Consider the following 12,967-nt stretch of genomic DNA (forward strand, 5'->3'; position numbering starts at 1 on the left):
AAACTTAACTTGAACTTGTAATATTTTTTTTACAAAAACTGGTACGTTAGATGGATTGAGTACCAGAACTTGTAAATATAATTCATTTTGTAAGAACCCCAACAGCTGTGAACAAAATACCCATGACCTCATTCTGGTGCAGCTTCAAAAATATCCCCCCGGCATTTAAATTGCAGAACTTTCCTGCAGAGTGCAAACGGAGGTGGCACATGTCGTCAAAAGGTGGGACCAGCAGTTTAGAGTCACAATGAAATGTTCGCAAAACAACAAACAATTTGGTAATTACTTCAAATTAAGCACGCAAATGCGAAATGCAGCTAGAGTAATGGTAAACCGAAGTCGCCGCACGACAAATGCACAAAACTTTCACTCGCTCACAACTTTGGCGAGGTCTGCCAAAATCCGGCAAATGACAGCGGCAGGACCAACGACAGCGGCAAGGATAACGATAACGACAACGCACCGAGTAACATTTCGTGGTGGACACTCGCGTGGGATCGCAAGTCGCGCCTCAGATAGTTTCGTGGCGACCCTCGCTGGGCGCAGACCGTCCGTTTGCTTGAAAGCCCGATTCACGACTAAACGAGCGGACGACTTCATTGGTGGAACGACCCCTGCCGTGGCCCAAACGACGATGCCAATTCGTGGCCTGCTAGCTTCGGCTTTCGGCCAACATTCGGCTTTCGAAATTCACCCGCCGAGAGAACAAATGAATTCTCGCTTTCGAAGAGGGTTTCACTGGAAAGTCACTGCGTTTAAATGGAGAGCCTTCTCTTAAGATGAATGTTTGATAAGTCGGCGGCAATATTATAATATAATACCTACTATACTATATATACGAATTTAATGATAAATTAATAATAAATAATCGAATCTTTGAAAAAATTTAATAAAATTATATGAAATAATTTTTAGGAAGAGAAAAGTTTATTAAATGGAAAAAAATTGTCTGGATTGTCTAGATCAAAGCCGTACAACATATATTAAAAAATATATATAAAAAATAGTTTACACAAAAAACCATTTCATCATTTGTGGAACCTGATAACCCCAATGAACTCCAAACTCCAACCATAGACCGTTTTCCACAGCCAAAAAACCCAACCTTTTCTTGCTCCTGCTGCCACAGAGAACTTTCACAGTCAAATTAACACGCATACTCAAAACGAACAACTGCATAAATTGGCTTATCTGGTGAAACACACTAAAATGTCGGATACCACTTCTGGACTCCAGCCCCTTGACCAATGTCAAAAGCAGCTACAACCACACAACTGGAAACTGGCAACAACCGACTGCTAACCACAATAAAAAAAAAATATTCCACATACGCAGCGTTGGCTGCTGGCATCATTTAGATAAACATAACTCGAAACTTAAAACCAAGTCGGGGGCAGATTGGAAAGGACAGAACATCTGACCAACGTGGAGCCAAATTCCCAGCCAAGCAGTTCTGGCCATGAATAATATTATATAAATAACAAAACAAAACGGATAGAACCAAAAAGTAAAACATCTAATATGCTATTGTCCAGCAATATTTTCTAGTGGTTAGGCCGGTTAGAGTTAAAGCCGGAGCAACTGCTTTATCAGAAGCTGACACAAATTCCTCTTGACCATCACTTTAATCTGGAACATTAGCAAAAGTGGGGATGTTGGAAGGAGTAGAGGGTTGAGCGAACAAAGGGGCAAAAGGATAATCCGATGATGACGACGACCTAAAAATTTGACAAACGGCACATCGCTCAACGAATTCGTAAATTGTGCCTGCTGGCAAGTCTTTTTTTATATAGAATACAGATGGGTTACTTTCTTTAAAGTATTTTAAAATATTTAAAATTAAAATTTTACTTAAAAATATTTTTATTGCATTTGTTGTTGCTGTAAAAAAATAGATCAAAAACTTTGAAGTTTTAAAGTTAATTAAAACTGAAGCTTTAACGAAGTAAAAATAAAATTCTCTAAGACTGCTAGCAGATAAAAAGAAAACCTAAACAGCACCATAAAATGGAATAACGTTGCTTTCGCACTTATTTTTTTTATGCACTCAGTTTGAGAAACAAATTTAGGACTAATCCGGGAGCAGCTCCTAAGATTGAGTGAGTATCTTGCACTGCTGGATATTGTCTCACAATCCCCTCCCCCAATCCCCTTTCCCTGGCAGTGGGTTATTGCCCCTTGGGGATCAGCATTTAGCTGAAATCCAAGAGCATTTTCTGCTTTCTGCTGGTGTCATGCTGGAAACGACACCCAAAAGTGTGGGCATTAAACGAAAGTTTCTCCTTTTTTGCTCCTGATGCAATTGCAGTAAATTGCCAGCACAAAAGTACGAGGTGGTGGGTGATACGAAAAAAAAAACCCTTTCCCAATGGCGCACTGAATGGCTTTTTGGGACCATCTAGGGGCAATTGATTCCTACGGGCGACTGCATGGGCGTGGCATGCTGCTACTTAAAGCGCATTAGCAACAATCAGCCAAAGGAAAAACAAGCTGATTGCACTGAGTGCGAAAATTGCTGCGGAAAATTGAAGTGATCGGCAAATAGAGTATACCCAAACGACAAAAAGATATTCGAAGCGAAAAAAAATAATAGCTGCAATCGAATCCTTTCCCTCAATAAGCATTGGTGTCGAAATTAAGCCATTAACAGATTGGAGGACAAGTTATACGTTTTAAAATCATATTTTTTTTTTATATATCATATCATATGTTTTTTTTTTTAATGAAATATTTGTAAAGCTTTTAGTTTAATTAAGTCGATATTAATTAATCGACAAATACTCTCAGTTTCAAGAAAAAAATAATAGTATCAATAAGTTGAACTTATTACGTTTAAAAACGTAATAACTTTTTTCTATTATTTATTACATTTTTTATTTGGTCAACAGTTTTATGCAGCTTTTAATTTAACAACCACCACAGAATTTCTTTTGCAAATATGAACAAACCTTTGACAACCATATGGTATAGAATGTTTTGCAAGTAATAAATTTTACACCTTGGCAACCAAAGAACTCTTCAACTCGTATAAAAATATTTTGCGTGGTCGTTAATCAAATTAATGAGTACTTAATAAAAGCCATTAACTTTTTATTACATTTTCACCGCAAAACGAGTGGAATTGATGGTCCACAGCTAGGTACATAAATTGAAAAAATCGCCTAGCAGTTTTCAGACAGTTCAAGTGATATATTTATCAACTGTGCACAAGTGAAAATAGTCTGGCCAAATGTGAGGAACATTTTCCGATTGCGCTTGATATTTTTCAAAAAAGAATAATACCATATGAAGGCAAAGCATATTTTGCAAGGCCAATTTATAACTGGAATAATCTTAATCCTAATTACCACTGTACAATTCAATAGAATAGTTGTTTTGTTTAAATGTATGCTATATGAATTTAAAGAAAACACTTTTACCCCAGCACATAAAGTTTCCGTTAACAGTTCCCATGGTCGCTAATCTGGAGCAACTCCCTGCAAATCGGTCATACAGCGCTATTGAAACCTTTGCCAATCTCCGCTAATCAAAGCAACCCAATATTGCTTCCCACAACGTCGAATCAATTCGCGCTGGGAAAGGAAAAGCCCGCCAAATAGCTTTTCCATGGCGATTTTCTGGGCTCCAACCGGCGAGTTATGGCCGCTATTTCCGTTTGGTTTTCACAACTCAACGCGCCGACTTCCTCCGTTTGCCTTTTGCACCTCCAGGTGGCCCGAGGTCCAAAAGACTGGGCCAAATCGGCTGGCGCAGCTTCCAGCGGGTTTCAATTTTATCGCCGCCAATTTACTGCCGTTCTGTGTGTTTGCACTTTTTGCTGTTGCTGTTGCTATTGCTATTTTTCTCTGTTGAACTGGCCTTTTCACATTTTTAGCCTTGGCAAAGAAAGGAGTCGCTGTTGCATATTTTTCTTGCCACATTTTCCATTGTGCTGCTCTGGTGATTTACCATTGGGTGATTAGTGTTGTGCTATCGGGCTATAAACCAACGATGCAGCCATCGATTTACTTCAATCTGCTGATACAAATTCCATTTTGAGGCAGGAACTGTTGAGAGGTCCTTTAATGATTCAAGTGGTAAGGCAAGAAACAATATTCTGGGTATGGATTTAGTATTACGAATATATGTTCTATTGCTGACTGTGATAATTAGAGCAATATGGTTTGGGTATGGTGATGTGGGTTTACTAACAAAAGTTGTATTAATTTTCATAGACTATATGTAAGGCTTTTTTAATATTACTGCCTTTCTGTTATGATTCTTATTTTGGTACCAATGCCTCACACTAATAATCAAATAACAACTCCACTGCCATCAAGTGTATAACAATGGCTGATTTGCAACTCGAAATAATAAGGCAAAGAAAATGGTGATAGTGTGTGAAAAGGGAGAAAGGTATTGTTCACGACTTTCAATGCTGGAAAAAACAAGTCATTACAGTGGAGACAAAGTTACCGTTTGAGTTCAACATAACAATGTATTGAGTTGTATTGAATGCCAATAAGGTCAACAAATTGGTTAGGAATAACAATACTAAAGTGCAACAAAATTTTACTTGAAAACTTTATTATAAAAATCTGATATGGCAATTCTAGCTCAAACTCAAAATCTTTCCTTATTTCAATTTGAATTTGAAATAAAATATTATAAGCCATAATTACTTTTTATTTTGTTAACTGATAACTTGAAAGGCGTTTAAAAAAAATTTATAAATGACTTGAAGAACAATTAGGGCCCACTGTAGTCCACAGTCAAGCGCAACACATGCATAAATTAAACCCAGTTGAGCTTCAAGTTTAGCCAACTACATATGCGTATGCATTGGTGTATGTGTGTGTGTGTGTCGACGGGGGTGTTGGTGTTAGTGTGCGAGCGTGCATGTGCACTATTATCGATACCGAAGGACATTATCGGCACACATGCACCGCCAGACAGGAGGAAAGGGGTGAAAATTGGGAGGACGAGGACATGGGCATGCATAAAACATGTTTTGGTCGGTTGGCTGCAAATTGAATCAATAATATCCAATCATGGGTTAACAATGCGAATTGATTTCTAGCAGCCATGCAGGAGTTTCCCCAACCCTTCTTCATCCCCATTCCCATCCCCATCCCCATCCCCATTCTCATCGTCGTTTTCGTCCTCGTTCTCGTCATCACCTCTGCATTTTGCTGGATCCTCCAGGAAGAGCGACGCCTGCACATATGCAAACATGACAGCCCCAAACACAAGATAAGACCACAACAGCAGCTCTCGCCCAGCCTTGGGTTTTCTTGCTCCAAACGAAGGAGGACCCATGTAAATATTAATTAAGTTTTGGCTTTTGTTGCATTAGGCTTCGGTTTTTGCAGCAGATCCTGCAGCCAGTTAAAGGCTCCCAGGTGCCGGCAGTGCTGGCATTGTATTAGCTGCAGCATTAGGTGGTTAGTTAGTTTGCCCTTTGTGAAGACGACTTGGCTTAATCAAGTTAGCCGTACATGCCCTTTGTGTTTGCCAGGCCATTTAATTAGTTCAAAGAGTCGTGTTTGATTTGACACTAATTCGGTGTATACTTCATTGAGATCCCGTACACACATTCATTGGTCAATATTTGCGCAGGGCGACATGGTCAACTTCCTGGCTTTGAAATATGCTTTTCGCAGTCCATTAATTTTCATTTGATCTGAGATCTTGTTTTCAATTGCCAGCTAAAATCGTAATAGCCACGAAAATTTATCTCAGCCGGGGAAATTAAATTTTGTACAATTTGTAAAAGTTTTCCAAATGGTGTCGCCAACTGCCGCGAACCGAGCTCGGGCAAACTTTTACCATTTCCATTATAAGTTTTACTTGATGCACCCACCTACCACAACCCACCCATTCGACCGTTCAGAGGAGCAACCTCAATCGCAGCTTACGCGTTTATTTAATTTCGCTGGAGCATTACGCATACGCCCGAGTGTTCACTGAGCTCTTATAATTGCCGCGTAATTGCCGAGAAGAATAACTGTCAAATCCAACGACAACTTTACACTCTGAGTGCCGCTGCACTTAAAAAAAGGCTAATCTGTGAAATAAATTGGGGTATTATAGTTCCAATATTCTAGCTATCGAATTAAACGTATTTTTAGAAATAAATAATATATTTTTCCCACCGCAATATATTTTTTTCTGTGGACAAAGTTAGGGGGGATTACTTATTTAGATCGTGTAATTTAAGACAGTAATAACAACATGGCCATAACTACGTTTTCGAAAGAAGAATATGGGAAACGCAAAGCCAATGTAGTTTTTGTGTTGTGTTGCCAAAATGAATTTAGATACAAAAGTAAAGGGTGTGGATTATGAAAATTCTATATCCGGCAGTGGCTCCTGCAGCATTTCATCCACGCCGTCCACGAAGATCATAACCAAACCGAGAGCTGGGCGTAGATTCTCCGGCATGTGGGTATTATCACCCGCCAGCAGGACCAAGCAGGGTTTTCCATTGGCCAACGGCGGCAGCAAACGGGTCACGTATTGGCCCAGTCGATGGTGGTTCTCCCGACGGACATCCAAGGTGGTGAGACCCTCGGGCCAGCGATCCTCGTGGCAGCGGTCCACCATCTGGTTGAGCATGTGCAGCGGGCAGCCGCAGGATCGCAGGATATCCCTTACCATCACGTGCATCGGAGTGTCCGGCGTGGAGATCAAGCTGCCCCACGTGCGAACCGTGGCCAGTGGCAGTCCGTTGCCCCACTGCATCAGCGAGAAGCGATCCAGCTGCTCGCCAATGTTGCGCAGCACGGGGTTTGTGGATCGCAGGGCTGCGATGTAGTACTGCAGCAGCTCCAACTCGCGGCGCTGGCTCTGGATGCGCAGCTCCTGGCTGGACTGCTTCTCCTTCAGCTCGGCGATCTCCTTCACCTGCTGTTGCACCAACTCGCGCAGGTCGAACATGCAGTTGTGGTGCGCCAGCTCATCCTTGGGTACCTTCAAGGGAGAAATGGAATAAAAGGTATCAAAATTAAGGGGTAAAGATGGGTCACAGAGGCAAACCATGAATACATCAATGGAAAATGAGTATTTATTTGTGTTGTAAGTTTGTTTACTTTAAAACGTTTGTATATATAATATCATAATAAAATGTAAAGGAGAAATAAATAAATAATAATACTCTTATTCCAAAAAAAAAACAAAGATTTCACAACGGATTTTATGTACTTTTTTTTCCTACAAATCCGAGATTAAAATTTTGTTTAATATTACAGTGTGCCTTAAAATACAACTTATTTATTCAAATTCTTTTCCTAATTTTTAAATGTAATCCTTAGTTGTTTTTAAGTGTTTTAATGCAATCCCTACACGACTTACCTTCATTCCACATCCCTTGTTGCAGGCGACGACCACCTTGGGATTGTGCTCGCACTCGGCCACGTGGCCGCGGAACTCCTCGAGGGACAGCAGTTGCTCGCAGCCGTCCTGCGCGAACAGGCACTTGATCTTCAGCCGCGAGAGCATGTTGCGCATGAGCCGTGACACCGGCACCAAGTGGACAGTTAGGAGGTCCAGTCGGTCGACGGGGCAAGTCTGTTTGTGCAGCAACCACTTGTTGATGCAAACGCGACAGTAGGCGTGCTCGCACTGGGACGATTGCACCGGCTCCTCCAGGACATCCGTGCAAATGGGACATATTAGCTCCTCGTCCACATGGCCCACAACACTGTTGAGATCGAAGCCCATGTCGAAAGATTTGATTTCGAAAGCAAGGTTGCTGTATCTGACGGTATCGGGATGTAATTTGGGATTTCAGTTTTTATTTTATTCGCTTACCAATGAGTTTGCTATATACTTAAATACTTAACCGAAATAATCGATTTTTCTAATTTTTCAATCCAAATGTCTTTCAAACATCGGGGTTGAGCAGTGTCAGGGATGACATTTGATTATGAGCCAACTTAGTTTTAAATTTATTACCAATTTTCCATTTATTGAATAAGCTCAACCAAATAACTTTGAACTAAATTTAATTTAATCATACCACTAAAAATATTTTTTTTAACTAAAAGATACTTTTGTATTTGAGTATGACTTTAAACTAGTGTGAATTTTTTTCAATATAGAACACATGTATTTAAATTCTCCATCTACCTAATGTTCATTGCTTTGTGGGTTTTTATATATTTTTGTTAATCCAAAAAGTGTAAGGCTTTAGGCTCATCTGTTATGCAAACAGTTTGCATTGCGCCTCCTACAATTTGGTACACTCAAATTTCAATTCAAGCGCAACTGAAACCAACTAAACAACAAACAGAAAACTGGGAGCCATCCATCCACCCATTTCAGCCCCCTTGGGAGGTTTTTGGGGCCGAGAAAGCGTTTTCTTGAGGCACTTGCATATAGTGCGGTCGTAAAACCCTTTGCATATTTATAGTCCCAACTGCTGCGGAAGTTATGCAAATTGGAAAACTTATGGTACGACAACCCGGAATGATGCCGGCCAACGTATCTTTGGCGACCACGTACCTCGCTTAGACAAAAAACAAAGCCAGAAGCTGAATTTTATTTATAAAGTGAGATTTTAACAAATTAACAGCAAATTCTTGTACATGGGCAAACAAATAAACTTTCCATCTTCAGCTCGACAATGGCTGAATTTCGAACAAACACTCGTCAGAGAACGAACGAGCGAACACACATTCATGATTGTGACAACATATTGCCATGTCAAAATATTTACACTATATCAACTGGTCTATGCAAACGCTGGATGCAAAACTCGAGTACGTACGTACTATATACGTATGAATGGGACAATGTGTGGATGGAAATTCGGTTTTAAATTTCATTGGGATGCGCCATCCGCTTGGATATTAAATTTCATGTTTTTCCTTAGAGTGGCATTCGCCTTTGTCTGCCCTTTTGCATTTTGTGTGACAACTTTACTGCATCGAAGCCTTTTCGTTGGATTGCAATTTTAGTTTGCCATGCATTGGAAGTGGCCAAAACCAAAACTTTCGGTTGCTTATCTCCAAATGCAACTGTCAGTCGGAGCTAGCTTTTAAGTTTTCTCTGAATGCCCGTTTAGGCATTTCAGTTTCCCATAATTTCCCTTTATACTTTTTCATTTGCCTCTCAAGCTGACTGACTACGACATTATACCGAAAATTAAAATTCAGCAGTATTTATTGCATTTATTTCTCCATCTGATGCGAAGTATGGTTTAATGTATCTCATTTTGCTGAGAATAACGAAATTTATAGGAGTTCTGCTGGTCTGTTTATAGGCTTTCTAAAACACAATGCCAATATTTCATATTTCTGAACTGATGAAGCGCATTAGCATATAATCAACGATTTTCATTTGACTTGGCTCCGATAAAAACCATACAGCAAAGTGACAATCAACCACACACAAATCGAAGCACTCAAGCAGGCTAATTTAATAAGTTAAACACAGATAAAGCTCAACACACACAAACATACACAGCAAAACAAAATCAAAAATTTCTCTAATCGATATACCGAAAAAGAAAATATGATCTTGTTTTATTTTGTTTACTATAATAAATGTATGAATTTTTTTTCTCTGGAATGGTAGTACGCTTTTGAGTCAACCTTCTTTTTTTTCTGCTTTTAGATCTACAAAGGATAAACCATCTCTAGTTTCCCTAAGTGGATTTATGCACGATACTCGACTAATAAGGTTAGCAACGTGTAAACAGTCATTACGTGAGTGCTCCTGTGTTGGTATGGTATGTAACGAGCCACAAATGCTTGCCACACAATGTTTATTTACATTTATATTTGCTGTTCTTCCGTCGTTGTCATTTCATTGCAACGGAAATACGTGCCACATTGTGTTCAGGTCGTCAGCTTCCTGCCACCACATTCCCTTTGCCTCGAGGATGATCATTAATGAAGAAGGCAAAGCTTTCTGTGCTGAAGTCACAACCTTGTCTGAAGATGCCAAGATTGTTGATTAGTTCAACAAGAACATATTCCAGATTGTTTAACCAGTGCTTGAATAAAGGAAATAACTTAAATTATTATTAACAGATCTTATAGAAAGTGTTACAAGGAAAAGTTTTAAGTAAATAGAGTTGAATATTTAGAGGTTATATTATATTATTCTAAGATTATTCGGGCAGTCTTGTTTATTGAGCATTTGTTTCTAATTTATAATCCAACGTAGCGGTCAATTTCCTAGAGCAACAAGCAAATTGCGACTGCTCTTCACGTCGAAAGATATAAAAAATTACCATGAATTACTGTAATTCAGCTTTTGGCCATCGGACGATGCCCGTGGCCTTAAGCCATGTCCATTACATGGAAATGGGACATGTCGCAGGACATCGTCACCGGGCCAGGAGCAGAGTGTTTCGGCCCGATCTCTTGGCCCTGCGAGATGGTCAAGCGGTCACGTTCGCTTTGTATGACCGGAACGTGCAATTTTTCGTTGTGTGGCAAGGGGAGTTGGGCGGGGGTACGCAATAAGCACAAGTTTTATGCAATAAAATTAGCCCACACTCCACACGCGCAGGACACGCAGGATGCTTCACTGGCTGATAAGATAATTTTATTTGGATGTTATTGCATAAAGTCATGTGAGCGGCGGAAATGAGTTGAACTAAAGTAAAGTGACTACGTGCTTCCTAAGTGCTTGAGGCAGTGACAGGAAGAGGGCGTGGCAACTCCACAGGATGCCAAAAGGATGTTCGGTGGGGGGTAGTTTGAAAACGGTGGGTAAAAAGCAGCTGGTGGGTGAAGAAATGAGTGATAACTTTTTAATTGTACTAATCACTTACACAATTGCGGTAGGATGGCCAACACAAAAGAACTTTAAATATGTTGTAATCACATTTAACTTTAAACTTTAAATTAAAATGTTCACTAAAAATCGGAATAAAATCAAGACTGAGCAGCCCAAAGTGTGTCAGGTCCATAAACAAAGGCATCAAACATTTCTTTTTCAAATGACCTGCTGACCCTGCAGCTTTCATCGCCATAATCATCATCATCATAGCAGTCCTGACAGGAGTGTGGCACAAATTAGGCAAAACAGCCAAATTCATCGCGGACTTGGCTTCGACTCCATTGTCCGCTCAAGCGGTACTAAATCGCTTGTAGGACATTGCCAATGGCAATGGCCTTTTCTGACTTTCAGGAATCTGGAAAGGGAATAGAGAATTTCTTACTTAATTTGCTGCAGGCCGGAGAAAATTATACACAGAAAATAATATTTAGTAATATTTATAGTACAAAATAAATAAGGATAATTGTTAAAAATACTAATCATTTTTATTTATAAACTTACCATTCCAAGTTACGAAATGAAAAAATATTCAGCGATAAATTTAAACTCACCGACACTCACATTTACATATTTTCACCTCGATATTTATATGGATTTTTGGTTGGTAAAACCATGCTCCCCCAAATGGATTTTATAAATTATAAAGTATTCAGTTAGGACAAATATGTATGTTACGTTATGAATTCAACTTGATAATTGATGTGCCGTGAGGGCATTCGTGCGTCGCCTTCGGCAGCCTGCTCATAAAGCTTCAAAAATGTTTGCCGAGAACGTTTTGCTGGAATTTAACAACTGACCGCACACACAAAAATATTTTTTGCCACACCCGAGGCGACAACAAAACCCGTGGAGCAACAACCACAACATTTGGGGGCAGGAATGGAATGCCCGTCGAGGGAACGGCCTCAAGTGCGGCAAGAGCACTTAATACTAATTAGCTTTGCGCCTACGCCGTGACCTACGACCTGCGACGACGAGCGGCATTTCCGGAACCGGAATTGCGGGGATCCGAGTCTGGGGAGCACGGAGATATGGGGGTTCCCAACATTGGCAATCTGTGCCGCGCTTAAGTGGCCGCAACACGCAGAAACACGTTGAATTTTTTGGGGAGGCGGGTTAACAGCTTGGGGGCGTCATTTTTATGAGCTAATTAAGTTGTTAGACTTGATGAAAAACTCATTTCGTCGCAGGTCCATATCTAATTTGCATTAATTACGAGCTGGTGACAACAAAGCACAATGAACGAGAAACAAATTATTTTTTTAGCAATCCTTGCGTTTTATTTTTGTTGTATGGTTTTTTGTCCGAAAGTCAAAAGGCTTTAAGCCAGGAAACATTCACGCCACAAACTCCCCACTTCACAAGCCATATAATTGGCAGGCAATTTGCATTTATTGGCAACTGCAGAAATAAATAATGGCAATTGAAACGACCAACTTTCTGGCTGGAATCTTATATTGGACTTGGCGTGCAACACTTGCAACACTTTGTGTCCCTTTTTGCCGCTCTGTCAAGTTCAAATTTGCACATAGTTTATAATTTTCCTAGCAACTTCGCTGAATCCAGCAATTGAAATGAGAGTACACAACTTTTTAATGGCCAGTAGCTCGAGGAAGTTGGCCAGGACACTCCCAACTTGGTTGGGCCGAAAAGTTTTCGAATTTCAAGCAAATGCTTTGGAATGTCTGCGACATTAATTCTAAGCCCTTTGTCAAGGTCACTGCGGCTTGAATTCCGAATTAATCGGAAAAGTTCCCGAAAAAAACTTAAATCTCAATAAGTAGTTTGATATAAATGTTATCAGGTTAACTCAGTAAAAGTTGTGGAATTGCAATCCCGAAAGTTTTACCAAATTCCGAATGGCAAAAAAAAAACCAAAAACAATGCATATTTGAACCAAATAACAGTTTTAATATCAAGAGATTAAAAGCTTTAATTATTGTTACTTTAAATACAATTTTGGCCGCCTCTTTACGATAATAATACACTGCATTTTAATTGTCAACGAAAATATTTTCATTTTTTGGTTTTTGCTAAGCCAAAGCTAAATTCCATTTAATGGACTTCTAAGCCCCAATAGGCAGCTCCATTAAAATGTATCCGCATCAAATCAAACTTCATTTCCCTGTGCCAAAATATCACCGCAACAAAAATCAAATCCGACAGAATTAAGTGCTCCCTGGGGCCCAATCAG

General features: G+C 39.8%; 2 protein-coding genes and 1 long non-coding RNA gene across 5 annotated transcripts in view; all 3 read right to left on the bottom strand.

The window, feature by feature from the left end:
• The window catches only part of LOC108092708 (hemicentin-1), a 44,528-nt gene extending 43,964 nt beyond the window's left edge, over positions 1 to 564 (bottom strand). For all 3 annotated transcript variants that reach the window (XM_017192427.2, XM_017192428.2, XM_017192426.2), the window contains exon 1: positions 287 to 564. The gene's annotated coding sequence lies outside the window, so the exon portion shown is untranslated. The remainder of the gene's footprint in view (positions 1 to 286) is intronic.
• Positions 565 to 6,122: 5,558 nt separating this feature from the next.
• On the bottom strand, positions 6,123 to 7,905 carry LOC108092618 (E3 ubiquitin-protein ligase NRDP1). Its single transcript, XM_017192256.2, has 3 exons — positions 7,792 to 7,905; positions 7,333 to 7,738; positions 6,123 to 6,951 (listed from the first exon to the last, which is right to left on the bottom strand). The coding sequence occupies exons 2-3, from the start codon at positions 7,699 to 7,701 to the stop codon at positions 6,322 to 6,324; spliced, it is 999 nt and encodes a 332-aa protein (XP_017047745.2). The 5' UTR covers positions 7,702 to 7,738; positions 7,792 to 7,905; the 3' UTR covers positions 6,123 to 6,321.
• Positions 7,906 to 10,597: 2,692 nt separating this feature from the next.
• LOC108092614 overlaps positions 10,598 to 12,967 on the bottom strand; it is a 43,480-nt gene continuing 41,110 nt past the window's right edge. The window contains exons 2-3 of the long non-coding RNA XR_001771438.1: positions 10,766 to 11,128; positions 10,598 to 10,714 (exon numbers count right to left, since the gene is read on the bottom strand). This is a non-coding gene — a long non-coding RNA (uncharacterized LOC108092614). The remainder of the gene's footprint in view (positions 10,715 to 10,765; positions 11,129 to 12,967) is intronic.

Source organism: Drosophila ficusphila, unplaced genomic scaffold (assembly GCF_018152265.1).
Source record: "Drosophila ficusphila isolate 14025-0441.05 unplaced genomic scaffold, ASM1815226v1 contig_127, whole genome shotgun sequence".
Classification (NCBI taxonomy): Eukaryota; Metazoa; Arthropoda; class Insecta; order Diptera; family Drosophilidae; genus Drosophila; species Drosophila ficusphila.